The 16980-nt window shown below is 40.3% G+C and overlaps 1 protein-coding gene and 1 pseudogene across 4 annotated transcripts in view; one reads left to right on the forward strand and one right to left on the reverse strand.

Moving 5' to 3' along the window:
* LOC111324097 (rho GTPase-activating protein 24) overlaps positions 1-16181 on the reverse strand; it is a 23254-nt gene extending 7073 nt beyond the window's left edge. For 2 of the 4 annotated variants that reach the window (XM_022927590.2, XM_088733338.1), the window contains exons 1-5: positions 13613-13772; positions 9817-9921; positions 1694-1796; positions 1277-1395; positions 680-800 (exon numbers count right to left, since the gene is read on the reverse strand). In XM_022927590.2, the coding sequence (XP_022783325.1) occupies positions 680-800; positions 1277-1395; positions 1694-1796; positions 9817-9921; positions 13613-13660 (496 nt within the window). In that variant the 5' untranslated portion in view covers positions 13661-13772. Of the gene's footprint in view, positions 1-679; positions 801-1276; positions 1396-1693; positions 1797-9816; positions 9922-13612; positions 13773-16060 lie in introns of those variants that run through there. The other 2 variants (XM_088733339.1, XM_022927591.2) reach the window with 2 other exon arrangements.
* Positions 7897-8918, forward strand: LOC148723505 (uncharacterized; annotated as a pseudogene).
* Positions 16182-16980: the final 799 nt, after the last annotated feature.

Consider the following 16980-nt stretch of genomic DNA (forward strand, 5'->3'; position numbering starts at 1 on the left):
AATATATGAAAATCACAAGTCAAACATCATAAACCGACACGAGATTTGAAAGGAAAACTCATTTTCATGATTTATGCCAGAAACTTACACTTTCAACATCAAAAACAAAAGAAAACTTCAACTTTGACTCATCTGCACTTATTTTCAAGGACTTTTCAGAAATTTTCAAGGACCTGAGTCTAAATTCAAGGTTTTTCAAGTCCTTGAGAACAAAAAATTACATTCAAGGACTTGCAAGGACTTTCAAGGAGCACGGGAACCCTGAACACACTTTGTACAAATGAAGAGTAACTCAATCGACCTCATCGCCAGAAGAAGATTAGCAGTAAGCAGTTGAAACATTGCCATCCACATCCAAAGTGACCATATCATGAGAGAAACAATAATTATAGTTCTCTTTTGAAAACAAAGCTTAATATTTTGAAGCTGAATGGTTGAAGTATTCTAAAAGGTCAATCTTGATAGCCAATTGCCCTGATTGTAACTACCATTTACAAATATTCATCTTTGAAAACTCCAATCTAAACTTGATGCAAATAATCAACACTCTGTTTGATAAAGTTATGTAATTCTTTTCAACTCAGAACTAGACCCCTTTTTCCTCCTCTTTCCTCAACAAAAGTCATCAGCACCCACTGGAGCTTCAACTTTTCAACCTTAACACATACTTTTTTCTTACCATTTGCTTTGATAAAGTCAACACATTTGGAAACTATAAGAGGGACATATCCTCCACCACGCCTGGCTTCAAACTTGACAGTTTCAGCCAAGCTGCGGCCAAACATTCCACCTCCTACAGGCTGAAGAAGAGCATATCTGTCATTAAGACTTTGTATAAAGCTGCATGTGTCTCACAAAGGTTGAATATGTAAATTACTAACTGTTAACAGTAACTTTAGCTGCTTTGGAACTATAAGGAATTACCTAAAATGTTATCTCATGTGACATAATATCACCCAAACAAGCTAATACATAGTTATTTTTATTAGATGGGTGGGTTGAGGTGCGACAATTTGTGTAGCTGTTATTTTTGTTTTCATGAAAGAAAATAAAAACAACTTTCAAAAGAACAAAAATTTTGCATTACTTTACTTTAACTTAAGAGAAAAAAAGAGAGCTAAAAGCAAATTTGATTTGTATGAATCGTAAAAACACGGGAAGCAATCAGAATGAGGTAATAATGAGCTAAAAATCAGATTCAATAACCTGATCATTAAATAACAATTGATCTTGAAGTACTATGTCATTAACTTAAAGTAATTCAATTACAACTTACAGCATAAATTATCCTGTTTATGGCTTGAATCCATTCATCCATTTCCTGCTGTGAAGATGCAATCAAGAGAAATGTCTCATGGTTACTTGACACTGGGCGCCCTTCCTTGTCTTTACCAGCTGAAAAATATATAATCATTGCACAAAGCATAATGTATGTCAATGACACAATGACAATGAATTCCCAAGAATAATATTACTGGTTGAGAGAGATAACTTGTCTTTGCTTTTAGAGCAGGTGAAATTAACACAATATTTTAGTCACTGTAATGGTAAAATGACCAGAATACCAGATCCCTAAGTAAAAGGAAGAAAAGAAGGATTGAAAAAGGGAAGCAAGGAGATAAGTAGACTGGTTTTTAACTTGTCTACTTCTCCAATACATGAAGGAAGTCATTTAAAGAACTAATGAACTTACAAACAATTTCAAATTTAAATTTTCCAGGCTCTCCAGAATCTGGGGGGTGTCTAATAACCTCATTTCCTGGTAAAGGGATGGCAGCAATGGGTGTCTTTGGTTCCTGTGAATAAAAAGGAAACATACACTTAAGTGACACACATCACTGATCAAAAAAGTGTGACATTTTTATAAAGCAAACATGCTATTTCTGAGAACTCACATGACTATAAATTGTTCCATCCTGCTGTAGCAAGCAACATATTTTTTTATTACACGACTCGGGCAGTCAGAGGGCCAATAACTAAAATCAACCAATCAAAATGCTCTATTGCCGATCCAATATTCTCTAAGTATTGGACCGGGCACTGTCCTGAATGGTCCCGAGTGATACCGCACTTGTGTCCCTTTGAACTTCAGTCGTATAATAAATCTCTTATTAACCAAGCTTCCTTGGGACCGTACTGGAGGAATATTGGCCCTCGGTCTTTTTTGTATGGACCTCGCTGTGCTCGGTCCGTACTGTCAAGACCTCAGGCCAATATTCTCCCAGTACGGCCCTCGCGCTTGGTTAATAAAATATATATATCAAAGTTTAAGTTAAGAGCAAATACTCAATTGATCAAGTGATTGACATGCGCTTTATTATTGACCCTGGATGACACTCCCTTAATAGGTACTATTTTTAAAAATTTTAACCTCTCAACTTTCAGAAGTTATCACCATCCAGCCTCTCCTTGTAATTCCAATATGTTACCCTGCTTTCAGGTTATGAGAACATAAAGCCCTATCAGCTTTGAAGTGTTACCTTGATAAAACAAAGAGTTATCCTGTCTAATGTACAATAAATTTATGGTAGTCAGTTGGGAAATTTATCAGTTGGATGCTGGGAGTTTAAAGGTCAAAATAAATGACAGAGTGCAGTCACTCAAATGATACACTTGACCAAACCTAATCCTTGTGGAAAAGCTTGAAACAGATTTTTTTCAAAATACATTCTGTTGGCAGTGAATAAAGAAATTCTTCTTCACTCCCTCTCCAACTGATACTCACAATACTGGTGCAAAGCACAGCCGCACACGGTCTGGGTACCACATTAAAAAAGTTCAAGGCATTCCTTGCTTCCTCTTTCGATCGTGTTGTGCTATGGTTGACCACATCTTCATTTTATGAATTATTTATTACGTTTTCCTCTACATTTTGTGCTCATCATGACTGATTCTACAGCAAAGAACTTAAGTTGTTTCATTTTCTACGTTTTTAACCTCTTTGACAGAAGATTGCAACTCTTTTAGTGGATTGAGCGAGCTGTTTTCATAGGTTCCTTTTCGCACCAACAATGTTTATATCCCAAAGGCATGTGTCGTTGACCACCTTTACTGTACTTTAGGGCAATGTGAGTAAATCGGCTCCGACTGGAATGGCGGAGGTCGCTTCACCTGCATTGGAGAAGCGTATAGAGAAGTCCATTGCGAAGGCTCTCCCGAGTCTTCTGGTAAAGTTTCTTTCTTCTGGGGGTGTTGTTACATCGCAAGAGCCTTCCAGTAACAGCCTCACAACTGACGCTTCATGCTCCCAATCAGAGGAGGAAACCCCAGGGTCCTCCAATAGGGGTGAACGTTTCTATGCAACAAAAGATGATGTTGAGCTCTCTTCGGAGCTTTTAGACCTCACCACCAAAGCTTTTACAAAGGCCTTGACCAAGGATAAATGGAAGGAGCAGTCAGCCAATTACCCCCAATTAAGGGGGCTGATGGATTCATGCGTGCACCCACCATGAAGGCAGGCATGAAGGAAGAAATCAGGAAAGTACATGGCTATCAGAAGACCAAGGATATTTTTGCCTTTGACGAAGGGCGTGCTGAGCAACAGGGTCCCTTTATTACAGTGGCCAGCCCAACACTGTCAGCATTGATGCTGCTGGACTCACCCCCTGATGAAGACAGGGAAGGTGGACCAGATCCTGATGTCATTCAGGAGATGTTAGAAGATGCTCTTGTCATGCTGGACAATGTGAATGCCCAGCATTCTGGTGGCAGTGTCGCTTCTCTGATTTCCTGATTGATCTGGGGAAACGGACTTTGCATGGGGGCATACCAACAGATAAGGATCTGTTCCCTCACCAGTTTCATGAAAAAATAAAGAGCAAGCTTGATCACAAGGTATCTAACTCCAAACTGATTTGTAAGCCAAAGGAAGGCAACAAACCATTCGGTGGGTCCCAGTCCTTTCGTGACTCCACCTTCAGGAGGGGACAACAGGCTGAAGCAGACAAGAAAAGAATGTGGGCCTACAAGTCAGGTGGCCCAGGTGCTAAGTACAGCAGAGCCAGTGGAGGAGCCAGGCGTGCCTCAGCTTCCAACCAGTTGACTAACAACACCAGCAGCTGACTATCCGTCACCTGCTCATCCCCTCTCCCTCTCAGAGGAATCAGAGAATCGAACGGCAAACCAACTTGGAACTTTCTTGATGAATTGGAACATTCTTACAACAGACAAATGGATCCTTCAAACTGTTTCAGGGTACAAGATACCCTTTTTCAGAGCCCCACGTCAGTGGACAGCTCACCCAACGGTTGTCCAGAAGGGGTGACTGACAGAACTGATGAGAGAGGCCATTTGGTCTCTAATTTCCAAAGGGGCGGTTTCAAAAGTGAATCCTTGCCCGCAGCAGTTCATCTCAACACTCTTTCTGGTGGAGAAAGGACCGGGGACGAGGGAATTCTGCCCTGTGATCAACTTGAAGGCACTGAACAGATTTCTCCCCAAGGAGAAGTTCAAGATGAAGGGGCTCCACAAGGCTCGTTTGCTCCTTCGCAAGGGCGATTACCTGATGAGACTCGACCTCAAGGATGCCTACTTTGCAGTCCCAATCCACCAGGAATTGAGGAAATACCTACACTTCCAGTTTGAGGGAACAACTTTCGAATTCTGTTGCCTCCCATTCAGCCTCTCACTGGCTCCCAGAGTCTTCACCAGACTCCTTCGTCCCATTATAGCGAAACTACGCTCAGAGGGCAGACGTTCAGTAATTTATTTGGACGATCTTCTCCTGATTCCCCATCAGGACACTCTAGTAGAGATCTTCCATTATGTACGGAGGCTCTTGTCCAGCCTGGGTTTCATAGTGGGACTTGAAAAATGCTCTCCAGCCCCCACGCATCACCTAGTTTTCCTGGGGGTCGTATTAGACATGACTCAAGTGTCCGTTGCACTGCCCGAGGAACAGACCCATCAGATTCAGGGAGCACGCCAGGAAATGCTAAAGTCCCAGGCAACATCGCTTGAGGAGCTGTCAAGCTTATTAGGCCGCATGAGCCATGCAGCCTGGTCAGGTCTATGGGTGGCACTGCTTCATTACAGAGCCTTACAACAGCAGCGGGCCCTATTTCTCCACTGTCTAAGATGGAGGCTGTAGTGTTGGATACCACTGTCTCATCCTTCCCTGGAAGACCTAACAATTTGGTGGACATCTCCAGTGCCACCCTCTTGCAACAGCCAGGACATCATCTCTCCTCCCTTCGACCTCACCATCAGAACCGATGCATCCCTGCAGGGGTGGAGTGCAACCTGGCAGGGTAGAGCAACCGGGGACTGCTGGAGTGTGGAAGAGGCAGATCAGCACATAAATTGCCTGGAACTCAAGGCAGCAATTCTTGCCTTCAAGTCATTCCTGGGGGAAGGAACTCAGTTACTACTCCAGGGTCTGGGCCAACTTTGCCCTCATCAAATTCTTCTGGAAATGGAGAACACCACGGCAGTTACTTATGTGAACAGAAGGGGGGCACTTGGTCACTGACCCTGTTTCTACTAGCCTTGGAACTGTTGTCCTTCCTGCTGACAAGAGGTTCCTGGCTAACAGCCTGTCACTTACCAGGAGTGTTGAACGTGGAAGTGGATACAGCCTCCAGGAAATTCAATGCCCACACGGAGTGGATGCTTCAACAGGATGTCTTCAGAGACATAACCCAACATTTTTATGTTCCGGAGATAGATCTCTTTGCATCGCACTTGAACCACCAGGTGCCTCTGTATGTGTCCCAACTTCCAGATCCAGGAGCTTGATGATGATGATGATGATGACATCTTTATTATTATAGATCAAACTAAACACTTGCAGACATACGTGCAAGTTTACAACGGATCTCTACAAACATTAAACTAAATAAAATTAAAAAGAGACCTATTTATAAAACAGCGCTTAAAATGCTCTGTGCGAACACACAGCAACGTATACTCATGACCATGCTGGCGTAAAGGACGTGCACGTTTGCTCGGAAGGAGATCTGCCAAACAATGTGCATTTACATGTGTGAAGTTCTCCCACAATTGCTTATCCCTAGTTAAAATTGCATTGTTGATGGATATGCGATCCTTGGTGTAACCATATTTCCATGCTCACTTACAGAATTTATCAATCTTAGAAGGTATTTACAACCATAAGCACATGCCCATACCTCAATTGCGTATGTAAATACAGACATAATTAAGATATGAAATAAGATTGTAAGTTCCTCTAAAAGTGTACACATATTAATTACAAATCCTAAGGATATAGAGTCTTGAATTAGCCTTATCCATCATATTGTGAAAATGACTATCCCAGCTGCAGGGATTTTCATGAAAGGTTACTCCCAATAATTTAAGTTCATTCTTTCTTTCAATCATAGGTACAGTTGCTGGAGGGGTTTTTTGGGTCTTTCCTCTCATTACTAACTCCCATGTTTTGGTCAAATTTAGCTTCATACGATTCATACCTGACCAAAGCTTAATGTTTTTAATTTCACTAACTGATGAGTCATCAGGCAAATTTGACCCAATTGGAATGCTCAGGGTGATGTCATCTGCATACTTAATGAGCAGATTTGTTTCTGGATTCACAGCATTTATGTCATTAACCATTATGGAGAATACCACTGGGACTAGGACAGTCCCCTCTGGAACACCCCTGCCAACTGCAGTGAACTTTGTTGTAACACCATCAACTACGACTCTCTGTTTACGGTCAATCAAGAAATTAGTTATCCAGTTAATAACATAAGGGTTAATATCATATGATTTTAGCTTATTACATACAATCTGATGAGGAACAATATCAAAAGCTTTACTAAAATCAAAAGAATACACCTTAACAAAGTCTGCATCTTTATCCAACCATTTTAACCAGAAATGTTGACATTTAAGAAGTGCTAATGTAGTATTTTGTCCCCTCTTGTAGGCAAACTGATTAGGCCCAATAGATGACTGCACAGTAGGAAATATTTCTTGTTTGTAAATGACTCTTTTAAAAGTTCTCATGATTACATTTGTAAGTGATATGGTTCTCAATTGACCACATTCACTTAATGGGGATACCTTGGGAATAGGTGTGACATTGGCCAATTTCCATAAACAAGGAACTTTTTGCCGTTTAATTGAATTATTGAAAATTTTCGTTATTATGGGAGTTAAATAGTCAGCACAGTCACACCAGAACCAATAAGGAATCCCATCAAGTCCAGAAGATGTACGTGTTTGGTGCCTCAGGAGGTTCCAAACTGAAAGCAAGGAAACCTCAGGGACATATGTACCATCTGGTATCTCAAGAGGCTCCGGCACCACATATGCATCATCGGTATTTATAGACTGAAAGTATGCATTAATATCATCAGGATTAATTACTTTGCTAACCAAGGTACTTGAGTTTTCCTACCAGTAATTTTATTAGCCGTGTCCCACCATCCTTTAGACCCCTGTGGTGTTTCCTGTTTTCGTCACGAACAGCATTTATTTGATTTTTGCGAATCAGGTCATTGATTTTCTCTCGGCGAGTAGCTCTCATAACATCGCTGTCTGTTCTTGCTTTCTCATTTTGGATCTTACAAAGGTGCTTTACAAGTGGTGACATGTAAGGTGGGTCTCTCGAGGATAACTTGACTATTATCAAGGGAAAGGAGTCATCATACATTTCCCATAGTTTCTGACTCAACAGTTCAACACTCTCATCAAGGTCAGCCAGGGACCAGAGCTTAAAACACTCCAGTCATATCCCTCAAGCCTTAAGTCCATCGCAATTTTACAGTGTTCATGGGTGTCAGCTTCAGCAGTGGTTGCTTCCCAATTAGACTGGAGTCAATGGAAGACTTTCATCCATCCCCTAGTGGTACTCTTGTCCCGAATTCTTCAGAAAGTGAGAAGCGACAAAGCAACTGCCCTACTGGTTGCCCTGAACTGGCCAGGGCAGCCATGGTATGCTCAGATCCAGCTGATGCTGACGGAGGTACCATACACACTTCCCAACAAGAAGTCACTGCTGTTCCTACCTTTCGATCTGGAGGCAGTTCATCCCATGTGGCAGTCACTCAACCTGACTGTCTGGCCGATTTCGGGACAGCCTATCATGCAGTTGGTTTCCCTGAAGAGGTGACTAATATCCTTCTGGCATCGTGGTCCCAGTCCATCAAAAAGGGTTACCGGGGTCCTTGGCGAGCAGGGTCCCAATGGTGTCCTTCCAGAGACTTGTGTCCCTTCTCAGCTCCAGTTACAGACGTCTTGACTTTCTTGACAGGACTCTCAACTAGTCAGTCTTTAGAATATAGGACGCTGGGAGTGTATAAGTCTGCAATTTCACAAGGGCATCTAACAGTTCGCCAGACTAGACTTGGAGATCTTCCAGTGGTGTCTCGTTTTATGAAGGGTATTTTTTGCATGAAGCCACCCACTCCTCGAGTGAGCTCAACCTGGGATGTGAAATACTTGCTTGAGTTTCTCACAACCTTGCATCCTCTAAGTGGTCTTACCCTGAAGCATTTATCCCTCAAGTTTGCTGCCCTACTGGCATTGACTTCTTCAGCTTGGGTACACGAGTTGGTCAAGCTGGATCTGAACTTTGTATCCATAAAGAATGACTCCTGGGAGTTCACCTTAGCCAAACACACGAAGGTTTCGAGGCTTGGTCACTCTCCAAGAAAAATATATTTGTCTGCCTACCCAAACAACCCAAGATTTATGTGGTTCTGACTTTACAGGAATATCATTCCAGGATTGAGACAAGAAGGACTTCTTCTCGCCTTCTTATCTCTTTTGTTAAGCCTTTTAAACCAATCACAAGTCAAACTGTGTCAAGGTGGCTAAGGAAAGCCATGCAGCTGGTAGGGATTGCTTCCCACTTCACAAGTCATTCCACTCTGAGTGCTTCTACTTCTGCCGCAGCCCATGTGGGAATCTATTCTATTGGCAGCAGACTGGTTGTCTTTGGAGATATTTAAGCAATTTTACCAGAGATCGCCCGACAAAGGGGAATTTGCAAGAGTAGTACTTTCTGCTTTGCCTGATTAACTGTCAGAGGAACTTTCATGCAGTTCATTGTTGTTGTTTTATCTTAGGGACACGCTATTCAGTAGTTTACCTGGCCTGGTTGGTGTGGGTTCTTAGGTCTTCCAGACAATGTTTCCCTATCGCCCTTCAGTGTCATGACAGAGTTTGTTTAAAAACTGTGCAGATCGCTAGAGCTCCCCTACTTGTGGGGGATTTTTTACTGGAGCCTAGTTTTCTGTTGGATTTACAGTACTCCTCGTGTCATAGTTAGCTGAACAGTTATCAAAGCTGGTTCATGTTCACAGGATACTCATGCCAGTAATCCTTATAGTCTGCACCAGTATTGTGAGTATCAGTTGGAAAGGGAGTGAAGAAGAAATTATACTTCCCAGAGGGAAGGTACTTACCTGACGGGGAGATGTAGTTTTTTGAACTTCCTTGCAGACTGATACGAACAATACTGTTCCCCAACCTGAGTTGGATCATTCTCCTCCCATCCCTGTTACTCATGACCTTTGCACTACTCTCTCAGAGGAAGTAAGGAATGCCTTGAATTTTTTTTAATGTGGTACCCAGACTGCGTGCGGCCGCACTCTGCACCAGTATTGCTTGTATCACTCTCTGAGGAAGTTCGAAGAATTACACCTCCCCATCAGGTAAGTACCTTCCCTCCAGGGAAATATCATTTCTCCATAAGAAATGTATAGAGAAAAGTACTGAGAACTTGCATGCTGATGTAAAGGGTCATGCTTTACTTTCTTTAAACACTGTGTGCTACATATATGTACAAATATAACCAACTTCAAAATAATAGCTTTATGAAAATCAGATGGTTCACTGTATACTTACATTATTGTCTCTGAAATAATACAGCTGATCTCCTTTCAGTTCAAACCATCTTGATCTCAAGTTTCTGTACCTGCCACCTTGCTTGCGCAGCCAGCCACAGTGTTCCTACAAACAACATTTTAAGCAATTCCTTTCCTTGTTTAATATACCAAGAACTACATAATATGCACCCTGTGAAAAGTTGTTGCCTAAACAATCAGTCAGAATTACAGATGTACAGTTCACCTTATTAGATAAGTTGTTTTGTCTAACAAGGTGCATAGTTTTGAAAAAGTAGATAATGCCTATGGACCTCCCCCACAATGTTTCTTTTCCAGACCCCCAACAGTTTTGCTCTTCTGATCTTTGAACTTCTTCACTGACTGACTGCTGACCATAGGCTCACATAACAACAACAATATACCTTACTTTGATGATCACATCAAGACAAAATTTCTGCCCATTCATTTCTATTATTTTCCCTTTCAAGGTGGAGAGGACCTACCGCATAAATTTTTTAAACTAAAGAGTATCATGGAAGAACCCAAACCACTCAGGTCAGTGCCTAGATTTCTAAAAAAGAGAAAACCTCTTGTGGAGTGCCATAGGGTTCTGTTTTGGGTCCTTTATTGTTTCTGATTTATTATAATGATATTTACAATGCTTCAAACAAGCTAGGATTCTACCTATTCGCTGATACAAATCGGTTATATGCTGATAAGAATTTAAAATCACTTGAATCTGTTGTAAATGTGGAGCTACTTAATGTCTGTGACTGGCTAAGCATTAGTAAACTCTCCTTAAATATAAAGAAAACTAATTTTGTTATCTTTCATCCATACCAAAAATGCTTAGATTATGAAGTTAAACTTAATATGTATGGCAACCAAAGTAATAGACTGATAAGAATAGAACGTAAATCATATGTTAAGTACTTAGGGGTACTAATGGTTAGTAATCTCTGTTGGAAATATCATATCGGCCACATCGCATCAAAGATCAGTAGTCATATAGGTATAATATCTAGATTAAGGCATTTCACTCCCTTCGTGACTTTGTTTAATATATATAGATCTCTTATTCTTCCATATATCTCCTATGGACTTACTGCCTGGGGACAGGCAGCCAAAATGCACCTAAACAAGATACTCCATCTTCAAAAACATGTAGTCCGCTTGATGAATTTCTCTAAGTTTAATGTTCACACTGTTCCACTTTTTATCTCTACCAATATTCTGCCTTTACCTTTAATCTACTTTAAAAATGGCTCTATCTTAATGCACATGTGATGTCTATAACAAAGTTGTGCCATCTAACATTTCTGCTCTCTTTAGACCAATTAACCCATTAATGGCTGCAGCTTTTGTGGAAAACTGTGTTTTGAAGCTAGTCGAGCAGATTTCGGGTCACTGTTGTGGTTTTAAAAGCTCAAACTTACCAAAAAGCGCTTGACAGCTCGTGCACTCGACGGCCTTTCAATCCAAATGCAAAATGGTGGCCTGAAAATCTCGGGCACGCGCAGAGAGCAAAATTTCGACATAGTTTTGGGGTTGAAAAGTCATGCCCCACTTACGACTTTTACTTTTCTCTCTTTCTCCTGACCTTTTTTTCCCCTCTCCTTGCCTAAAGTTTCTCCTCACTTGCTGGAAATTGAGGAGGCTTCATTTTGGTGTCGAGATTTTTCAGAAACTACTCATTATTTTCAAAGCACATGCTCGGAAAGGTAGGTGGGTAGTGAAACACGATTTTCGTGCAGATTTTCAGGTCAAAGTGACACGGTTTTTTGGCTATTTCTCCAATCTCCTCCACTCAATTGCGCTCATTCTGGTATCGTCTGTAAGATATTTTCAACCTGTTCAAGTAGGTGCTCGAATTCGTGCTCCAGGGCTAAAAGTGATGACGTCACAGGGCGTAGAAAGGGTGTGGGTCCCCATGGGCGCATACGGGCGCACTGGACGTCAATGGGTTAAAGATGCTCATCATTAGAACACATGATCTTCTACCGCTGGTAACTTCTATATAAACTACTCTCGACTAAATCAGTATAAGAATTGTTTTTCTTCTATGGGTGCAAAAATTTGGAACTGTATTTCTGATGTTTTGAGACAGCTCCCAAAATATAGTTTCAAGAAAAAAATAACCGAATCCTTACTTCAAATCCTTCTAAACCAGGATTCTTATCCTGATATTGATACATTAATAAATGAAATGACAAGAAACTAGATTTCGTTAAAATAAAGAGTACTTTGAGCTTTTCCTGTTTTTAATTATGTGCTCGTGGCTTCGTAATTAGTATACCTATATTTTTGTATTCACTTTTGTAATTGACATCTGTACCTTTGTAATTGTTATTTAGTTTTTGTCATTAGAATAATATTATATTAATATGTAATTGACACATTTCCCATACTACCTGCCTCGATTAGCTTTGCTATATTACAGGTAGTCTTAACTTATAAGTTAAATTGTGATTATAAATAATTATGTTGTTGTAGTATCAGGAGGAAGTAGCTTACAACTGATTCAAATGTCAACCCATTTACCTACTCCCAATTGATCATCAAAACACTACTACAGTCCTACAGTCACCAAGAGCAGGGTTCTCAATAAAAGCTGGTTACTGGCAATCCATCTCCTCGTACGAGACTTCTAACAACTACTGCTTAGAATGCCTTTAAGACCTCCAAAGGGGAAAAGGGGCCTTAAAAAAGCCCTCCTCCAGGCCCAGCCACCTGATACACAATCAACAGCCACTTATAGGAAAAGTTATTGAAACCCCTGATTAAGAGTTAATAACTATTTCATCAGTCTTTTATTCAAAACAGTGAGCGAGGGATGTGAACAGTTGGCCCTGCAGCTAAAATACTGTTTTGACCATAACACCAAGAAAAAAACTGAGTTAACTTTGGAGTTGGTTCTACTGTTTTTGCGAGCACACATATTTCAGATTATTATCCAACTACACCTAGACGAGTACAAATAACGCCATAGATGAGTACAAATATCACGAAGTATTTGTACTCATCTATTGTAGCACTGGTTGAACAGGTTTTCTCGCATCGCACAAGCCAAGAATTGGATTGTAGTTACGAAAAAAAAAACAAAGGGCGGACAATTTGAATCATATTTCCGACGACAAAGAGTCAGAATGGCTGGCAAATATAGATCCAAATTCATTAGATGAATCGAACGAAGAAAAACAGCTTGACGACCAGAAAATTTCTTCATTTAATGAAGAAAATAGAAACAGCAGCACACCAACGCGCCAATTCCGTTCTGCTTCGCATACTTCTGTCACGCACTCCCCGTAAATAAACATTCGCGAAATTCGCTCGCACTGAACTAACAGTTTGGCGTGTTGGATAATAAGTAACTTATTAGACGTTTTGTTGTGTCGTATCGCTGAGTATTTTTACTCGTTATTTGTACGGCACAACCCGTAAAAATACTCAGCGATACTACACAACAAAACGTCTAATAAGATATATTTACTCCAAAAGTTATTTGACACGAATAACTGAAAGCTGAGCAACTGAACTTTCGACACGTTTCTCGAACACCGTCCTCGGTTTGATGCACGAGAAACTTGCCTTTTAATGGTCAGATGGCGACTTCTACAAAACCAAAGCACGAATCGAAGAAAACATGACTGAACAGACTGATATAAGTACGTAGGTACATGCACACAAGAGCTATGAGAAATGTATGATATCCTTACATCAACCATAACTTGGACTTCTCGATTTGTGTCTAGATATTTCCACGATCAGTTTTCATTTTAAAAGTTTAAAAAAGTAAGTTGACAGGGAGCACTTACTATCCTTTGCTTATGACTTCTAGCGGGTGGTATGGGCTGCTTCTGCATACCGGCACCAAAACCTATGTACCAACAACTCCTAACTACATGTACAAGGTGAGTGGGGTAGCCCTGCAGCCATGTTGAAAACGCCTCTCTTCCTTACACTGAAGGACTGGGAACTAAGTGTGAATAGACCAATCAAAACAGAGCTTAAAATAGCGCCCTAAGTAAAAGTCAAGAAATACTAGAGGTTTAGCACAGCAGCCATGTTGGATGGCAGGAACAATAGCAGACCTCTCAACCTCAAGACACCAAAAATCTGGAGACTGATGTAAAAAAATCTGGAGATTTCAGTAAAAATCTGGAGATTGGACGACCGGCAGACAAAACTATGTAAACACAGGTTCTTAAATTAAGAGAAAGTGTTTTTTGTCCTGCTCATAATTTACGTGGACCTTAACACAGTCAGAAATAAACTTTAAATATAATATTCATCAGGTTCATCAATTGCCGCCTTTTGATAACGTGTCGTGTCAAAATGCGAGAGACTGGTTATGATGAACTAATTTGGAAACAGGTGTTCTATATATGGTCATGGACGACTCACGGTGTTTCCTGGTTTGTTATACACCACTTTCATAAAGGGCCGCCGGATTCATATTCTTTTGTTTAAATTCAAATTAGCCTCACTAGCCTCGCTTGAGATAATGTATTCTTTTGAATTTTGAACTGGAGAACGAGGTCAGAAAGGCTAATTTAAATTTAAACAAAAGAATGTTAATCCGGTAGCCATTTATGAAAGTGGTCAATGGATTTGCACAGAATTGGCACAAAAAAACTCACCACTAGCAATCCAAAAATTAATTATACAAAAAATTTATCCTTTCAGCTTACGCCTCTATTTATCGTGAGATTTGTCTGTCTCGTTGTGAGACCGTGAGCTTGAACTGAAAATCGTGAGTCTCACGACAAAATCGTGAGACTTGAGAGGTCTGCAATAGATTATTTTACCCATGGGAAAAAAATTCTCTCTTAAGCAAAATATTTTCATTGTTCCTGCCATCCAACAGGGCTGCTGTGCAAAACCTCTATTCTCTGAAATCGTTTGAAAAATATGGAATCATTGGAGAAAAGGGCTAGTGAGTAACCAATTATCGCTGATCTTTGTTTTTGGTAACAAACACTGACAGTGATACTGACACTGTTTTTTATTGACACTTTTTATTGACACTTTATAAATGACGCACTACCCACAAATAGCAGAGCTGGTCTCGGTGGGCAACAAGAGAAGATAAATTGCTCGTGTCCTCATGGCGAGAAAATGTTGCAAGTATGTTGAACGCTTGCAATTAATTCTGTGGAGGGTACGAATACAGCTATGAAAACTCATATTTTTTTAGATTGTTTGGTGTCCTTAGTCTTTTCAGCTGTTCGATGAAAGTGCTTGTTGCTGTTGGTTTAATGTGTGATTTTACTCATCTTTTCTTGTGTTTTTCAGTGTTACTGTTTTTCACTTTCCGATGGAAAACTCATCTGTTGGTTAAGTAATCAGGACCGCACTTTCTATCCGTTTACCTGCGTAATAACTCATGCGGTATGTTGGAAGAACACGGGAAAAGTTTGAAAAACAGAAGCCGGAGGCGAGTGGTTAATAACCTTGCTTGTGTTCTCTTGACACCCTGAGCTGCGTGAGTTAATATGCCGGTAAACCGATGTAAAGTGCGGTGGATTAGTTTTATAAAGCAAACTTTATAAAGGTTTCAAATTTCTGCCGGTGCACTAAACGATAGGTTTTTGACCAATCAGGGCTCTCGTAGTTTCTCAGCTACTTTATAGATAAACATAGCTGTTTGATTATCAGGCAAGTATAAAATTTCTCTATGTGCAGTAAGTACAAACCATTTACCATGCATGATTAACAAAAAGCCAAACATTTAAAAATGTTCGTCCAGAGTGAAACCGAATTTCCGGTTTACCAGCGATGAAACCCAGTGAAGAGCCACTTGGACCTTATCCATTTGGATGTCTTTTTTCTACTGAATGTTAGTGATTTCACTCAAGATGTGAAAAACACAATTTATGGCTTGATGACTTTGATAACGCTAACAGAAATCCAGAGCTTGGGATATGGTCAAAGCCAAAAGTAAGTGGAATAACGAAATTGCGTCGGATGTGTTACAAAAATTAAATCAATTAGAAAGCGTGGGCTTCGATTGTAATTCGCCTTAATTCTTCTGCACAAGTTGTCTCTGTGAGGGATAAACACCGCTAGAAAATAATTCAATAATATCAAATCAAACGGACTGCCTGAGAACGTCTTAATTTACATTTTGTATTTCGAAGTCATCCATTAAAACATATCGTTCCACTGTTCTGAAAAACTCAAAGAGGAAAAAGGTCGACTTCAAATACAATTAAGTCTTTGCTCTGAACTGTCGCCAGTCAGAGCTTGTAGCAACTACTTACCGACCTCTGGACAACATTAAACCAACCGACCCCCATTCGTTCCGGTTCTGCGACAGTTTGCTATATGGCTGCGTGTCCTCTGAACCATCAAAAAGCGATGGGGAGTTAAATGTGGAAAGCAAAACGAGCTCGTCACTGTTGTATTTATAGATTCGAAACGAAAATACAGTGAAAGGTAAATTCATTTTCGTGAACATGAGACAAGTAGAGAAAATTTGACTGGTCTCCAAAAAAATTATGGTGTGGTTGAGGGAGACTGCAAAATACCAATATCTCCGTTTCCGACGTTTCAGATGTTTGGTATCAGTGCCCAAAATACATCATTTATTTATAGAAGTATGTATTAGTAATTGAGCACAATTTCTTATCAATAAGCACCAGTAAATTTTTCAATGACAACGAAATTGCACAAACCCTACAATTTATAGTCTTTATTTTACACGAAATCGCACGGGAAATCATGTTATTACTTATTTATAATTTTCATAAAAAAGCATCATAGAAAGTCGAAACAGGCGAAATTTTGAAAACGCGCGCATTACATGTAATTTGCACTCGCGTTTACTCGTGTAACAACTTTTTACTTGTGTTACGACTTTGCTCCCTGGTTACAACTTTGCACTCGCGTTCCAAAAAAACCCACTCGCTTTCAGCCAATGAGAAGCGCGTGATCATTTCATGTTTACTGTGAAACGACCAGGCACAAACGATCGATCGGAATAGATGTCAAGTGATTAACTGACATATAGAGAGGGCAACCGCGAAAAAAAGAAGAGAATGTGTTATTATGAAAACGATGAATTTTCTAAGGTTTTTCTATAGCAATTCAACGATATACAGATATCAAAGAATCAAACTTAGTGAGGGATGTGTATCTGAGTGGGGATCAGTACCATCGGGCGTCTCCCAGGGAACCAAAC

This window comes from Stylophora pistillata, chromosome 9 (assembly GCF_964205215.1).
Source record: "Stylophora pistillata chromosome 9, jaStyPist1.2, whole genome shotgun sequence".
NCBI lineage: Eukaryota > Metazoa > Cnidaria > Anthozoa > Scleractinia > Pocilloporidae > Stylophora > Stylophora pistillata.